At 50.2% G+C, this 16,426-nt stretch overlaps 1 protein-coding gene across 2 annotated transcripts in view; it reads left to right on the top strand.

The window, feature by feature from the left end:
* SLC6A1 (solute carrier family 6 member 1) overlaps positions 1 to 16,426 on the top strand; it is a 39,990-nt gene that overhangs the window by 14,634 nt on the left and 8,930 nt on the right. Inside the window, exons 1-7 of one of the 2 annotated variants that reach the window (XM_053600056.1) lie at positions 5,999 to 6,581; positions 7,374 to 7,436; positions 8,407 to 8,736; positions 9,131 to 9,262; positions 9,786 to 9,886; positions 11,314 to 11,423; positions 13,440 to 13,572. In XM_053600056.1, coding sequence (XP_053456031.1) covers positions 8,499 to 8,736; positions 9,131 to 9,262; positions 9,786 to 9,886; positions 11,314 to 11,423; positions 13,440 to 13,572 — 714 coding nt within the window. In that variant the 5' untranslated portion in view covers positions 5,999 to 6,581; positions 7,374 to 7,436; positions 8,407 to 8,498. Of the gene's footprint in view, positions 1 to 5,998; positions 6,582 to 7,373; positions 7,437 to 8,406; positions 8,737 to 9,130; positions 9,263 to 9,785; positions 9,887 to 11,313; positions 11,424 to 13,439; positions 13,573 to 16,426 lie in introns of those variants that run through there. The other variant, XM_053600055.1, reaches the window with a different exon arrangement.

Here is a 16,426-nt window from a genome sequence, read left to right as displayed (position 1 = left end):
TTCTACAGGGTAGTGCCCAGCCACCTCTCTGTCACTCTTACAAAGAGCAGCAGGCCTCGTCTCCGTGGGGGGTTGTTCTGGAGGGAGTTACCTGCTGGGGATGGGCCACTCTTGCACACCACTGCAGTGGAGCTTGGGGTTCCACAGGTGGCTCCTTAGAGACAGCAGAGAAGAGTGGTTAAGAGCAAGGACTCAGGAACCCAGCTGCCCTGGTTCAAGTCTTGGCATCCCTAGCTCCTAACTGAGAGACCTTTGGCAAGTCACTTTATCTCTCTGTCCCTTGGTTTACCCGTCAGGAAAATGGGCGTGTGTTGATCACAGCAAGTTAATAGACAGAAAGCCGTTAGACTGGGCCCTGGCATGTTAGTGAGCGTGCCCAGCTCCCAACCCGCATGAATTCCAAGCTCTTCTTTTTCTTTTCTCTCTTTGTTAATGGGAAATTGGGGAATTTTTCTTTTCCACGTGCAACTGCAGGAGAAAGAGAATGATGACTTCTATGGTTATTTCCCTATTCAAGAGTCTAACAAGCCTCCAGTAGTCACAAAGTTGATTTGTGCACAGGTTGTTGCGGGAGGGGGTATCCTCTGGCCTTCTCCTGCACTGTAGTTTTGAAGGTGCCCCCCCAAACCAGACTTCCTGAGAGCAGCGGGGAGGGGCTGGACCCTGACCCATTGTCTGTTTCAAGGCGGCGAGGCGGGGGCAAACTCATCTCACCATAGCCACATCTCTTCCCTTCCTGCACCGGCAGGAGGGCTTGGATAGGTCTGGCTGTGGGGCTTGGTAGCTCTAATGGCTTCAGAAAATCTCACACAGGCCAGTGCCTGGAAGGCACCTGCTGGACAAGCAAATAGCACAGGACCTTGTGACCTTGGGAGGTCATTTGATCTCTCTATGCCTTGGTGCTATCAACTGCAAATTGGGACCAATGATCATTTTAGCTTCAATGGACTCGGTGCTCACTATGCTGGACACGGTGCTAGAAAATTCAAATCCGGTCCTCGCACTGTGTGAAATGGTTACCGTTGGCCTCATTTAGTTACTGATAAAGAAACCAAAACTTGGAGAAAATAGTATAAGTTACTTGAAAGGCACAGTGGGAGGTTGTGAAGAATAGATATTCAATAAATGCTATTGAGAAATGCCCCGGGTCTGCAAATGACCTCTGAGGGATGTTGAGGTGGGTGAGGGGGTTATGCCAAGGCACAGAGCCACTTTCCTTCATCTCTTGAGTAAGAGTGTGCAGTGAGTTGAAAAGTGGGAGTCTGTAAGGATTAGGCTACTCTCATGCTGTGTGACCTTTGTTCAGCCGCAAGCCCTCTCTGGGCTGTGCTCTTCATCTGTAGACTGCCAGTACAGAGCAGGTGTACTACTGTGGCTTGGAACAAGTCTGGACCAGGCAGGAGGCTGCCTGGGTCTTGGCCCTAATCCTCACTACTCATAGGCTGAGGTCCAAGAATGGGGGCCTCCCATCTAGACACTCAGCTGCCCTGACCAGTCCATCTCTCCTGTAGTCTGCATCCCGTCCCAGACCTGGCTGACCCCTGCAGCCTTGTTAAAATCCTGGGCCTTAGAAATCCTCACCAGAGGCCTCTTCTCCATCAGAGCACCCTCCCCACAGAGCCTTCCCTGGCCCTGGGATGTAGCAAGGGGCCCTCAGCACCTGCTGGTCTTGCACAATTTGGACCTCCCACTAGCCTTCTGCACCTGATCAACTATTAATTGGGCCTCACATTTGTACCACGTTTTTTCAATTGCAGAGCACTTTTGCAGCCATTCATCTCTTTGAATGGCAGCCTGAGCTGCTATTTATTGACACTTCCTGTGTGTTAGGCCCTTGGCTGGCCTCTTTCCATGCATTATCTTGCTTCAAATTCTCTCAACAATTCTATGCAGCATGAGGGTCCACATTTACAGATGAGGAGACTGAGACTTAGCCCTTGGTCAAGCAAGGATTTGAATCAAGCCCCACGGAATAATCTGGGTCATCCCTGACTCACAGCTTCTGAAGCTGCCCTGAGCACCTGAATCACGAGGACCCTGTTCAAAATTAGCTTTTGATTCCAAAGGTCTGGAGTGGGACCCAAGGTTCTGAATTTCTGATAGGCTTCCCAGTGATGCTGCTGCTGTCTCTTAGACAACCACACTTTGAGTGGCAAGGCCCTGAATCACTAAGCAGTTTGAGACGCCTTTACAATAGCCCCACGTTGGCAAGCCTGTTTCCTTATCTGTCACATGGCTGAAGTGGCCCTGGCTTACAGAGATGGAATGAGGCCTGGATGATACATATAGCACTTGTGAAATGCCTGGCACACAATAGGCGCCCAATAAATGCTAGCTCTTCTCCCCGGATAGGAGCTGGCATGAGTCTGGGTACATAACAGATGCTCAATAAAGCCTCGCCCCATTGATTGAGCCTCGCGTTTTCCCCTAAGGCAGAGAATAAACTGCATTATGTTTCCCCTTGGAATAAAGCCAAACTCAATATTAATTTCTTTCTTGAACCACAGAGTTTTAAAAAGAAATAAAAGCAAGTAGAACAATTGTGGTGTGAAGCAAGCCTCTGTAATTTCTGTAATTACAGAACGGGAAGAAAACAAAGCCGGAGCGAGCACAGCGTCACGGGCGGGTGGGGGTGTGCTACTCCCAATCTGGTGGCGCCCACCCTCCCTGCCCAGGACCTTCCCAGTGCCCTACTCACTTCACAGCCTGGCCCTGGCCTGGGGGACAATGGCAGCCCTGAGACACTGGCCCTGGCCTTTTGGCCTCTGCCTAGGTCCTAGCCCACACAGTCGCCTGGCCTCCGAGGCAGGGGGACAGAGGGAGATTGTCCTAGGCAGCTCCACATGCTCCCCTCCCCCGGCCTGCCATCTGGCCCAGGGCTGAGCTGCTGACAGCCAATCCTCCAGCAAGGCCTGCCAGCCTGACCTCCAGAATCATCCCCAGGGCCCTTCTCGCCACCTCTGTGGACTGCCACCACTCCAGTCTCCAGCATTTCTCAGCTGGACACTGGACCTCTAAACCTGCCTCCTGCTTCCTCCCTCTGCAGCCTCTAGTGGGCAGCCAGACTCCTAAATGTAAGTCAGAGCCCCCCTACTGCTTAAACCCTCTACTCCCTCTCATGCATTTAGAACAAAATCTGAACTCCTTGTCATGGCCTCTGAGGCCCTGTGTGATCTCCAACTGGGCCTGTTCCCTCTCACACTGGACTCCAGCCACCTTGGCCACCTTGCAGTCTCTCGAACAGCTTACTCCTGCCCCAGGGACTTTGCACTTGCTATCCCCTCTGCTCAAACACCATATCCCAGAAAGTCACACTTCCGGCCCCTAGTACAAACTCAATTTTTTGTTTTTGCTCAGGCCAAATAAAACAAGCCCAAGGGCCAATTTTGGCTCATTTTGCCACTCCTGATCGAGGGCTTCCAAACTGCATATTCTTTTTTTTTAACAAAGCATTTCCTCATTCAGGGATGGGCAGAGGTATTCTTTCTGCTTGAGATAGCCCTATTTTTAGAGATGGCTTCCCAAGGAAGGATGGGGCATCCAAGGAAGGATGGGGCATCCTGGGAACATTCTACCACCTTCCTACCTTAACTCCATTTTTCTCAGAGGCCTCTTGAGTGAGTCTTCTTCTGTGATACTAATCCGATCACATTATCCCCTTTGCTCCATCTCTGGAACTGTTCCCTGAATTCCTTAGCCTGGCATTCAAGGCCCTTCACAAACTGACCTTCCTAGCTTTACACCTCCCTACTTTTGTTTATGCATTCCCTCCCTTTGGGATGCCTTTTCCCTCTTTTTAAACCTGATGAACACCTATTCAACCTTCAGAGCCCAGCCCAGATAGCCCCTCATCTGGGCTACCTTCTCTGGTTGGATTAACTGGATTAACTCATATTTTCTAGGCCTGTTTTTATACCTTTTGCAGCACTTGTCACAGAGTATTATGATCTGGCACAAATAGGTCTCCTTCTAGGCCGTGACCTTGTCAAGGGCATAGACCATGTCTTGTTAATCTTTGCATCCTGAGTGTCCTCCCCTGCTCCATGTACATAGTAGCCCCTCAGTAAGTATTTACAGAAATGGATCTTTCCACTAGAACATGTTAGTTCACTAATTCAAACTCTGGTGACCAAGGTGTAGTTCAGAATACAAAATGCTTAGAAAAAAAAAACTGTTCAGCATCGTTTCAGCACCTAGCATGTACTCAGTCAATACTTTTGAATGAATGAAGGCGTGAATGAGTTAGTGAGTGAACACAGACAACTTGTCACTGGTGGTGTCACATCAACAGTGCTGTTTGAAGGTTACTTGGTGAACTTCAGTTAAGGATGATGTAGTGTGCACCAGAAGGAAGGCACAGCTAGCTTCTTCATCTGCAGAATGTTGGCGCCTGAGCAGGAAGAACTAGAAGGCTCCGGAAGAAGGACTTGGAAAAATGCCCTGAAGCATGAGAAGGTGAGAGATGTTTCTTCTACCTGCTCCACCAGCAGGTAGTGGAGGGTCACAGCCTGGCACTGATGGAAGGTGGAAGAAGAATGTGGCTTTACCATGACAGAGCCACAGAGCCAGCCTCCAACACAGTCCCCCAAAGCCACGAAACACAAGAGCGTGTCTCAGGAAAGGGGGAGCTAACAACTTGCAAAAAGGTTGCTTCTGCTTCCAAGATAATGTTCTAGGAAGACAGCCGTGTTACTTTGCCGTGAACTTCACATGCCCGCCTTTTGTATGCCGTTTTCTTTTTTTTTTTTATTTGAATTTTTTTTGAGACAGAACCTCACTCCTGCCCCAGGCTATAGAGTGTGGTAAGGTCAGCCTAGTTTAGGGTAACCTCTAACTCCTGGGTTCAAGCGATCCTCATGCCTCAGTCTCCCTAATAGCTGAGAATACAGGTGTCCAGCACGTTTTCTAAATGGCTCTTCCCTGGATGTGTGAGGAAGGCATGATTCTGGAACACTCCGGTCGAGCACTGAGGCCCTATATCATTTCCTCCTGTGGACTAAGGGTTTTGATTTTTTTCCTAAGAGACTTTATTTTGTTACACAATAACTATTTATTTTTTATTAACCAAACACACAAATGTACCAATCCCAACTCCTGACTAGCCCACTCTTTGAATTGGTAGAAAGAGAGCCCAAAGCAGAGAGAACTGACATTTGTATTAGCTACTATCTTCCATGGGGATTAAAAAGATGATTTCTATTGGGTTTTTGAAAATGCTAAAGATGTTGAAAGATCTGAGTAATAATAACCCTTCAATAAGCGTTAGTTGATGTGATGAAGGTTCTAGCTTTCTGGAAATGCCAGATAAGGAACCACCTGTCCATACACAGTGGCAACAATCATAATCATGACAGTGGCTGAGGTTTCAACACAGTCAGGCATTGTTTTATATGCTTTGCACACATGACCTCATTTAAGCATCACTAGAACTCTATGAGGAATGTTTTATTATGATCATCCCCCCATTTTACAATGAGGACCAGAGAGGTGGGTAGTCACTCACCCAGCATTGGTAGGGGTCGGAGGAGTCCGTCCAACTCCGCACTGAGGCAGCTTTGCTGGCCTGTGGATCAAGGAGCCTGCTCCATCCAAATCCTCCGAGAAGCATTGGTTATATTAGCTGGTGGCTTTCTGTTTATCTTCCTATGTTCCACATCTTCTAAAAGAAAAATGCCACGGGCGGCCCTTCCTGGGGAAGTTACAAGCCTTTGGCCGAATCTGAACACCCTTCCCTGCATTCTGGAAATTGCACACGTGCCTTCCTGACACGACAGGTTCCTTAGAGCAGCCGCCATCTCTGATCCCTCAGGGCTTGGCACGAGGAGGTTCTCCATATACACAAAGAGAAGAACTCTCTGACTGAACGTAGTGGGCCAGAGGGGTGGTGCAGAGATTTGAGATGGAAACAGGAACTCTCAAATCAATGTAAACAAAAAAGGGGAATTATGACAACGTGGACGTTTTGTGAAAACAATAGCAGAAGTGTAGCCATAGCCAGTCTTAGGAAAGCCTGGAACTTCAAACCAGAACGCCTTCAAGACACTCTCCAGCTTTTGCTCTTGGATTTTCTTCCTCCGCGGCAGACCAACTCTGCTGCTCTGAGTTCAAGATGGGCAGAGGATGACTGCCCCGTCACTGCCAAGTTGCTCCCAGACTGCCCCTCTACCTGGGTCCCGTGACAAATTCCCAGAGAATGTGTTTGATTGGCTCACTGGGGTCAAGGGATCAGTCCTGGCCCACGGTGACTGGATCATTTCGAACAAATAAGGCCGCTGGAGCCCACAGGGGGAGACTGTGGGGACAATTGAGGACTAAGGCTGTCTCTCCTGCGTATCCCGTCACTCCCTGGTAGACCACAGCATCCTGCCATTCGTGAGGATGGGAGGTGGCCGCCCTACCTGAGCTCCCCCTGGTTACCATGCCCAGACCAAGACCTAGAGGGGCATCCCAAGCCTGTCGGATATGGAGCAGCTCAAACGAAGCAGGCCGTCCCTGGGAACAAGAAGCAGAGTGCGTAAAGACGGGATTGTCCGAAGATGGTCCGCTTCTCCATGAACTCTGGGAGGAGACGATGGTGTTTGGTAATGGGGCCTGCATGTGAGGGGCTGGAGGGTGCGTGCACAGCAGGCTGGGGGGCCCCGGCGGGCAGAGCCGAGACGGCTGGGGCCACACCACACTTTACTTTGCCTCAGCTTCTCCCTCTGAGAATCCACAGACCAGCGCTTCACGTGTTCCAGTGTGTTCTGAGGGTTCCATAAGTTTGTTTTGTGTTCCTTTATTAATTCAAACAGATCTTGTAGAGCATGCTAGAAATTTTTCAAAGCACAAAGAAGAAAACAAAGGTCACTCATAAACAAATGGTCATGAGCGTCTTTGGGTATCTTTCATGCTTTTGGTTTTTGTTTTGAATGGACAGATTTGAGGGGAGGAGGCAAAAATAGATCACTCCGTATAAACTGTCTCAAAACCTGCTTTGCTCCCTCCTTGAAGCAAGGTGCTCTTGCCTGTGTCCTCACGTGGGCTCTGTTTGGATAAAAGGTGGAGAAAGATAGTCACCAGGCTTGTTGGCTCCCAGCCCCTCGGTTAACTTCTCTTTTCCTTCTGATAAAATTATGGAACATCTTCCTCCTGCCCCCACCCCACAGTTATCCTGAGGGCAGTGGCCCCACCTTTGCATGTTTCCAGCACCCCCGAGAACCAGCGCCATGCTGCATGGGCCCGCTGCAGTCACCCTGGCTGGGGAAGCTCTGTTGGCACACCCCATGCACCCCAGCAGGCTCCCTGCACCCCTGCTGCCCTCTGCGGGTGTCCCCCGCCACCGCCAACCCCCACCACTTCACCATCCTCCCCTCCTCCCCTTCTCTGCTCTGCAGGCTGTCACCCCGGCTTGGTGAAGGGAGCCTTTCCAGAGCCGACGCAACACAGAAGATCATCAGGTAACATCAACCACCACACCAATGACAACCGTTCACGCAGTCCTTACTCTCCACCAGGCAGGTGAACAGCACTCTTCCAGCTGTTCAAGCTCACTTTTGTCACAACTCTACGAGCCGAATTTGCCCCCATTTTACAGATGGACAAACTGAGAGTGATCAAGAGTAATACTTAGTACTAGCAGTAGTGTTGAGTAATAGTACTTAGTGCTAGAACTCTGCTACAAAAGGCAGACCGGAACCCGGGACTGGTCTGAGTCCAAAGGGGCAAGAAGGGTGTAGAATGTCAATAGGATACTTGGGGTGACCGAGGGCTAAAAGAGGCAGCTAAACCAGGCGTCCTTCCTCGGGCTGGGCTGGGCTGCCAGTATAAGGATCTCCTTTTGCAGAGATGATTAAACGTATGGATTCAGGCCTTTCCCACAGCCCGATGAGGGATGTACAGAGAGGTTAGGTTTATTCAAAGTCTCACAGCTCAAAATTGGTGTCCTGGACTGTGATCCTCCGAGCTCATGGTGCCTGGCTCTGCACTTCACCACCCCCTGCAGATGGATACCTCTGGGCCCGGTTCCAGGGTGAGCTCCTCCTGTAGCCTCAGGGTGACAGATCTCTTAATTGCATCCTTGGAGGCAAAGATGAGAATTTTTTCATTAAATACTTAATATTTCCATTTGGAGTTTGGTCACCTCAGGTTTCTGTTCTGAGCAGGATACGTAAGGGAGGGTGTGACACAGATGGCCAGAGTGGAAGTGAGCCTGGTGACAGGGACAGGCTGCACCATCCTCACTCTCACTGTCTTTGGCAGCAATAAGTGCCTTCCTTGGTCCAGGAGTAGGGCAGGCGGAAGCAAGTGGACTTACAGTCTTCTCGAGCCCTTCATTTGTGGGGTGTTTTGTTTTTGTTATTTTGGCACAAGGCAACTCCAGGGTTCTGCCCCCTTTCTGTGCCTGACACCCCAAATCTGTCCTCCTAGGGTGACCTTGAACCGCAAAACTGCTGTCCACGTGGACCGGGGCTGACATAGCACGTCCCTCTGCCAGGACCCCTGTGTCCAAACTCCGAGACATGGCGACCAATGGCAGCAAGGTGGCTGATGGGCAGATCTCCACAGAGGTCAGCGAGGCACCTGTAGCCAATGACAAGCCCAAAACCCTGGTGGTCAAGGTGCAGAAGAAAGCAGCAGACCTTCCCGACCGGGACACGTGGAAGGGCCGCTTCGACTTCCTCATGTCTTGTGTGGGCTACGCCATTGGCCTGGGCAATGTCTGGAGGTTCCCCTATCTCTGCGGGAAAAACGGTGGCGGTAGGTGCTGGACTGGTGACCTCCCGGGTGGGTCTGGACCCCGTAGAGAGTGTTCACTTAGGCATTTTCTGGGGCAGGTATAGGAGAAAAGGCCCCCTGAAGACTCAAAGGGAATTCCAGGCCCCAGTTCTTGCTTTTTGCCCCTTAATAGAAAGGTTCCCAAAGGACAATTGTCCTCTGTCAATGACACAAAAAGCTCATCTGTTCATTTTGCAAAGAACAGGGGATGTATTTGAGCAGAAGACATCCCTGGGCCTCAGAAGGGCTTTAGGGACTGCATTGAGGCAGGACATAAGGAAATCTCAGTTGGGGACCCAGAGCCACAGTGAGCTTTCGGACAGGGGTTTCTCCAAAATCCTGGGGCCATGAGCATCCGTCTTCTCTTCCCCCACAGGAGCCTTCCTGATCCCCTACTTCCTGACGCTCATCTTTGCGGGGGTCCCCCTCTTCCTGCTGGAGTGCTCCCTGGGCCAGTATACATCCATTGGGGGTCTGGGGGTGTGGAAGCTGGCCCCCATGTTCAAGGGTAAGTTGCAGAGTGGGGTCCTGGGTCATGGCAGTGCTCCTTCCAGGGGCTTCTGAACATGGTCCTTGGGAGAGAGGGAACTGCTCAGATCATGTGTGAGCAGAGTGGAGGTTATTGCAAGGGACCAGGTGACAGATGACAATGCTGATCAGAAACGAGGTGATAGAGGTGGAGAGAGGGACTCAATCCAGGGGTACCCACACTTCAGCTTGGCCTGCCCTGTCAGCTCATTTCCCTGAAAAGTCTGGGTGTGACTTTCCTCGCTTCACGCTGACGGAGGGTATGGGCCCCCCCTCACCTGGCAAGCCGAGCTCCCCAGCCCCACCCACTACCATCCTGTACTGGCCCCTCATTGGCCAGATGTACATGACCTCACCACCTTTCTCTTAGTCCCAGTGTCCTCAGTAGTGCCTGTCTCCAAGGTCAGTAAGATTGTAGACGCCATGGCACACACAGGGCTGGGGACTGTATGACTGATCTGACGGCCTATAAATGGATGCATGACACTATGTCCTGTCCCCAGGTGTGGGCCTCGCGGCTGCTGTGCTATCATTCTGGCTGAACATCTATTACATCGTCATCATCTCCTGGGCCATCTACTACCTGTATAACTCCTTCACCACGGTGAGCAGCCCCTTTGACCACCCGCTCTAGCAGGAGTCAGAGCCTTCCCTCTGTCTGCTGGGACCAGCCTCCGACTGACAAGGCCATTCCTGGAGGAGTGGGGACTCAGTTTGTCTTTAGGAGCCCTTATCCCTCCCATGGCAGAGGTAACCCTGCAAACCGAGCATCTTCTCTGGGCCCAGCACCTTGTGTAGGCTGCCATCTGGCCCTCAAGAGGAGGGATGCTCTTAGCCCATTTTGAATGGACCCAGACAGCCCAGGTTCTAATTTTGAGTCTACTATATGCCAGCTATGCGACTTTGGGAAAAAACTTCACCTCTCTGAGTTGCAGTGCCCTCATTTATAAAATGGGAACAAAAGTGAAACCCATTTCAGTTCCTCAAAATCTTAAAACAGCATGACCGTATAATCCACAAATTCCACTTTGGGGTAAATACTCCAAGAACTGAAAGCGGGATCTCCATGAGACACCTGTACACCCACATTCATGGCTGTATTATTCACAGTTGTCTAAAAGGTAGAAGCAACTCAAGTGTCCCCTGATGAATGAAGGGATAAGCAAAATGTGGTCTATCCACACGATAGGGTGTTATTTAGCCTTTAAAAGCAAGGACATCCTGACGCATGCCAATATGGGCTAACCTTGAGGACATCGTGTTAAGTGAAATAACAAAAGACAGATATTGTATAACCTCAATGCCTGCAGGAACTAGAGCGGTCAAATTCATGTGGACAGAAAGTAAGATACTGGTTGCCAGGTGCTGGGAGGGAGAATGGGAGTTGTTTTAATGGGCACAGACTTCCAGCTTTGCACTCTTCTTGTTCTGAAGATAGTGATGATGGTTACACATTGTGACTGCAGTTAATGCCACTGAACTGTATGCTTGTAAGTGGTCAAAATGGTAAGTTTTATGTTATATATATTTTATCACAATAAAAAAATGGAAGGAAATGAAACCCACTTCATAGGCTTGCTGTGAAGATTAAGGAGCAGGTACCTGTAAAGTGCTTGGAACCACAGCCGGCACAGAACAAGTGTGTTTGCTGCTGTCACCATTGTACAGAGAATCAGACAGGCCTGGTCTCTTGCTCAAAGTCGAATACTTGGGAAGTGGCGCAGGAGGCATCCTGAGACCTTCCAATGCAGCTTGGAAGGCTGATTCTCACAGCGAGTGGGTCGAGGGTCAAATCTCAGCTCTGACATTTCGTAGCTGAGCATTCTCGAGCAAGTTGCTGCCCCTCTCTGATCTGTGAGGGGATCGTAATGCTACCTGGCTCCCAGAGTTTCTGGGAAGGGGTGGTGGGCTAGTGGCTGTGAGGAGACTTGGGGGGCAGCAAGGGCGGGCAGGGTGCACTGGGACGCTTGTGCCAGCCCCTGGTGGTGCGGCGGGATTTGCCCTCATGACTGTATGCCTGTGCCCCTGCAGACACTGCCGTGGAAACAGTGTGACAACCCCTGGAACACAGACCACTGCTTCTCCAACTACAGCATTGTCAACACCACCAACATGACCAGCGCTGTGGTGGAGTTCTGGGAGTGAGTGTGGGACCGCCCACGGGGGCAGGGGCAGGGCAGGGCAGGAAGGGCCTGGCAGGGGACAGACGCTCCTCAAGGGGTAGTGGAAGAGTCTGATGAAGGGACTGAGGCCATGTGCTGCATCACTACGACATTTCAGTCATCAACAGACCACATATGTACAGTGTCCCCATAAGACTATCATACCTAATGCTATATTTGTACTATACCTTTTCTACCTTTAATATGTCTGAAAACGTAAGTACTACCACTATGTTACGTTGCCTGCAGTACTCAGCACCATCGCATGCTGGACAGTGTGCAGCCCAGGAGCAGAAAGGCCATCCCAGACAGCCTAGGTGGGCGGTAGGCTGTGCCCCCAGGTCTGTGTAAGCTCACTCTACGGTGTTCCCACGACGATGGAATCACCCAACTGAGCATTACCCAGAATGCATCCCCATGGTTAAGTAACACATGGGTGTGTTTGCAGAAGTGTGCTCAGGGTTAAGGGAGTCACCAGGGGTGGTGAAGCCCTTTCCCCCCAAGGAAGAGCAGGACCGTGGCAGGGACCATGAGACCTTTAGTAGAGAAACCCAGCTGCAGACCAAGCCATGGTGCGTAGGGGAGTACAAATTCTCTGACATGTCTGCCTCTCATCTCCTGCCAGTGCCTCCCACTGGTCAAACCCAGCTAGAGCCAGAAGGCAGGCAGCCAGGTGATGTAGCCACAGCAGTCATGGGGCTCGGCGTAGGGTGAAGAAGGGTGGAGTGGATCAGAGGGGCGAATGGAGGCGAATGACTGGCACAGCCAAGAGGAATCATGGAAAGAGGTCGACGACATCCCAATTCATCCTGAGTACCAGCCCAACCTACTTAGAACCAACCCTGCGAGAGATTGATGCAGGGTTCTAGAAGAGGTAGTGGAAAGGAACCTTAGTGAAGGCTGTGCTGGTGATGTTTTCAGGGGGGTGCTTCTCAGAAGGTGTGTGTTGGGGCCTTGATCCCACAAGATGAGGTACAGGGCCCCAAATCTCTTTGGCATGAAGGAAGCATGTGCTGGGCAGCTCAGGAGAGTCCAGGAGCACCTTTGAAGGTGCACCTTGAGGAAGCTCCCAGGAGGAGGCTCTTTCTCAGGAGGGGTCAGACAGGAGCTGCCTGATCTCAGTGCTGCAGGGTTTTGGCTGGGCCGTTTCCTTACAAACGAAAACTAAATTCTGCTCTGGCAGGTTCTGCCTTGTGACATCTGCCACGCACAACTCTCAAACACATTGGGACTTTCCGTTCAACGATTCCTTCAGTAAACATTTCTAGAGCCCCTCCTGCGCGCCAGTGTGGTTAGAGACAGGAGTGTGCAGACAGTGGTGACACCATTGAGCTAAGAGGGGAAGCGAAGGAGGCTGCCTGCCCAAGGAGGCACCTGGACCAGCTCAGGCATGGCGAGACGAAAACAGCACAGGGAGGGCAGGTGCTGGCAGAGGAAGAGCTGGCGTGAAGGCCTGGAGGCAGGTGAAAGCGTGGAGAGAGTGGCACGGCCCCACCAGGGGATGACTGATGGTTCCGTCCAGTGAGTCTGAGGGGCTGCACCGAGCCCTGGGAACTGGGAGAGAAGCACGAGGAACAGCCCGCAAAGGCCTTGAAAGGCCAACGGGGGAGTTTGGGCTTTGAGAACAAGAGGGAGCTGTTCACTGCTGATCTTCAAGCAGCGAAGCGACACGATCGGACTTGCAATGTAGAAGCTCCCTGGGGCTGGCTGGAGTAGGACAGAGCAAAAGTGAAGGCAGGGTCACACTAGGAGGCCACCAGTTCACCAAATGAGCAATAATGGTGGCTAAGGCACCAGCAGGTCCTGCTTTCTTTGATCTGTTGACTGAACAGCACTTCTACTGATCAGTATAATGAGTCCCCATCCACCTCTCAAATCATGGTGATCCCAGTGTCAGCACAGTTGCAGGGCAGGATACCCTCTGTGCCCCTGTCGTGGTCACTCCAGCTCCCGTAAGCCCCATATGACCTTCTCCTCCCTCCACTGTCCGGCCAGGCGCAATATGCACCAGATGACAGACGGGCTGGACAAGCCAGGTCAGATCCGCTGGCCCCTGGCCATCACGCTGGCCATCGCCTGGATCCTCGTGTATTTCTGCATCTGGAAAGGCGTTGGATGGACTGGAAAGGTAAGAAGTTTTACGTGCACAGTGGGTACAGGAGGGGACCTGGCAGGGGACCTCTGCCCTGGTGAGGAGCCCATACCTGGCTGAGCCCCATCTGACCTTGAGTTATAAGGTCCCTTCCTCATAACTGTATCCGTTTCCTCCTGTAAATTTGTAACAGTAATATTACCTTCCTTCTGGACAGTTGTGAATATTAAAGGAAATAATGCAAGTCAGGCACATAGCACTGTGCCAGATTAGCACTGTGCTAGGATCACGGTGAGTCCCATGAGATCCCACTGTGCCTGACGGAGCCATCCCCAGACAGAGGGCACATGTTGCTCAAGGACCGTTGACAACTGTCCCTGAGCATCTGCCCTGTGCTGAGCCTTGTCCTAGATGGAGGGGCTCCAAAGATGAAAACTTCATGTCCTGAGCCTTGGGAAATACCAAAGATGGGCAGATTAACAGTTACATACTCTCTTCACAGTCCTGAGCTCAGATGCCAACTTGGCTATTTATTGACTATGAGCTCAGGCAAGTCACTTCGCCTCCCCGAAACTCCCTTTTCTCCTTTGTAAACCATTTATCTATTGGTTTATTATGATGATCAAATAAGATAGTCATTTTGTAAAGCCCTCAGCATAGCAAGGGGAGTTGTTGTTGCTTTCGTTTTTATTATTGGCAAGTGCAGAGCAATGCTAAGCTGGCCTGTCCAGCCTGGGGACAGCTGGGGAGTGGCCTGATTAAACTGGAGGGAGGAAACTGGCCTCAGGGCCCCCTTCTCCATTTCAAGCCCCACCCCAGGAGCTCAAGGATAGAAGATGGCAGAGTTTCTCACTGGCCCAGGCCCGAAGGAAGTTCAGAGGGCAAGCGTGTCATCCGAGATCTTACGGCAAAGAAAGGGCAGAGAAGGGATTTGAACTGAATACGGCTAGAGGCAAGGCAGTCAGAACCACAAAAGAGATTGGTGCTGGGTTCTAGAAGAGGTAGTGGAAAGGAATCAGTCAGAACCATAACAAACCCCACACGTGGATGTGGGCACAGCTAATGAATGAAAAGAGCTCTATTTCAGTCTGGCGGAAACTTTGCACCCACTGGGCTCTCAGATTCAAGGTTGGTGTCAAAACATCTTTGACCTGATTCAAGGACATAGGGAGACAGGAAGAGGGCACAGGTGTTTCCCAACTTTAGGAAGCAGAAAAGTAAAGTTTAAGGGCTTTGAAAGAGTCTGAGTCTCAGTCCCCAGATGCTTAGCTCTGTGTGCTTGGGCAAGTCATTTTGCCACTCTGAGCCTCAGTCTCCTCATCTGTTAAATGGTCACGGTAACCATACCTTACAGGGCTGTGACAAAGACAGAGGGAGACGTGCAGAATGCTTAGCCGATGCCTCACATACAGTAGGCACTCAATATATAGTATCAATTATAATCATTTTGGGGTGGTAGAGCTCCTGCTACTTCTTAGGGGCAGACAATAGGGCCCCTCTCACTGCATCAAGGAATCCATCCACAAGCATTTATTGAACACCTACTGTTTGCCTGTATTCATGCTTCCACACTGAGCCTAGAAGGCAGAGGGAAGTACAAAACCTAGGTACGTTGTACTTCCTCCTGTGGATGAACTTTTTGAGTAATGAGGATGATTATGCCCATTTTCCAGACAAGAGAAAGCGAAGTTCCGAGAGGATAAGAAATTGACCCTGGCTCGGCGCCTGTGGCTCAAGCGGCTAAGGCACCAGCCACATACACCTGAGCTGGCGGGTTTGAATGCAGCCCAGGCCTGCCAAACAACAATGACAACTACAACCAAAAAATAGCCGGGCATTGTGGCAGGTGCCTGTAGTCCCAGCTCCTTGGGAGGCGGAGGCAAGAGAATCGCTTGAGCCTAGGAGTTGGAGGTTGTTGTGAGCAGTGATGCCATAGCACTCTACCGAGGGCGACAGCTTGAGGCTCTGTCTCAAAAAAAAAAAAAAAAAAAAAACAGAGAGAGAGAAAAATTGACCCAAAGGCACACAGCCTGTTGGTGACACAGATGACTTTGAATTCGCTTTTGCTAATTCCAAGTATAGGGTTTTTCTAGTGGATCATGGCCACCATTCCTAATCCTAAGGATTCCCACAGTCGAGTCAGGGAGTGAAGCTGACCCAGACTGAGACACGAGGTCCTCGAACTTGCCAATTGCTCTTCCACTGTAGTGAGCAAAGAAATGCAATTTTAGATAGTGGTAGCATCTTTGATATAAATGATGATCACTCTGGCAAAAGATAATTTTTAAAATGATTATGCTCAGCGGTGGCACCACGTGAGGAAGCCTCCCTCTGTGACGCGGGTGAAGCTTCTTTTCTAGGAGACAAGGAGGATTAAAAGGCTTTGACAAGGTTATTCCTTTTTACTCAGTAACTCCACTTCTATAATTTTTTCCCCCAAATGGGATAATAATTTTGTAGGTAAAGATTTATGTACAGGGGTGTTCAATATAGTATTACTTAGATTCACATAAAATTGGAGGTAATCTAAATAGGCAACAGTATGGCAAACTTGAAAAAGGTTGGTGAGACCCCCTGATTGTGTATAATTAAAAAATCATATTGTTCATGAGACAATAAAACAATATTTAGTAAATAAAACAGAAAACAAAACTATATGTACTATGTGTTCTTAATTTTCAGTGTGTTAAATGAATAAGGAAACATACATAACTTGAACCTCATTTTATAAGAAAGTGTGATTGTGCATGGATTTGTCAGACAATTATTGAGCGTCTACTCTATGCCATGGACTGTTCTAGGTATTGGGAGAATAGAGAAGCAAACAACGCAAGCCCCGTCTCTCATATTATTTATTAATACGTCCTAGGAACTAGTGAAGGGACCGTGT

The sequence above is a fragment of the Nycticebus coucang genome, chromosome 8 (genome assembly GCF_027406575.1).
Source record: "Nycticebus coucang isolate mNycCou1 chromosome 8, mNycCou1.pri, whole genome shotgun sequence".
Lineage (NCBI taxonomy): Eukaryota > Metazoa > Chordata > Mammalia > Primates > Lorisidae > Nycticebus > Nycticebus coucang.
Note: the sequence above shows the minus strand (reverse complement) of the source record. Positions and strands in the feature narration are given on the sequence as shown.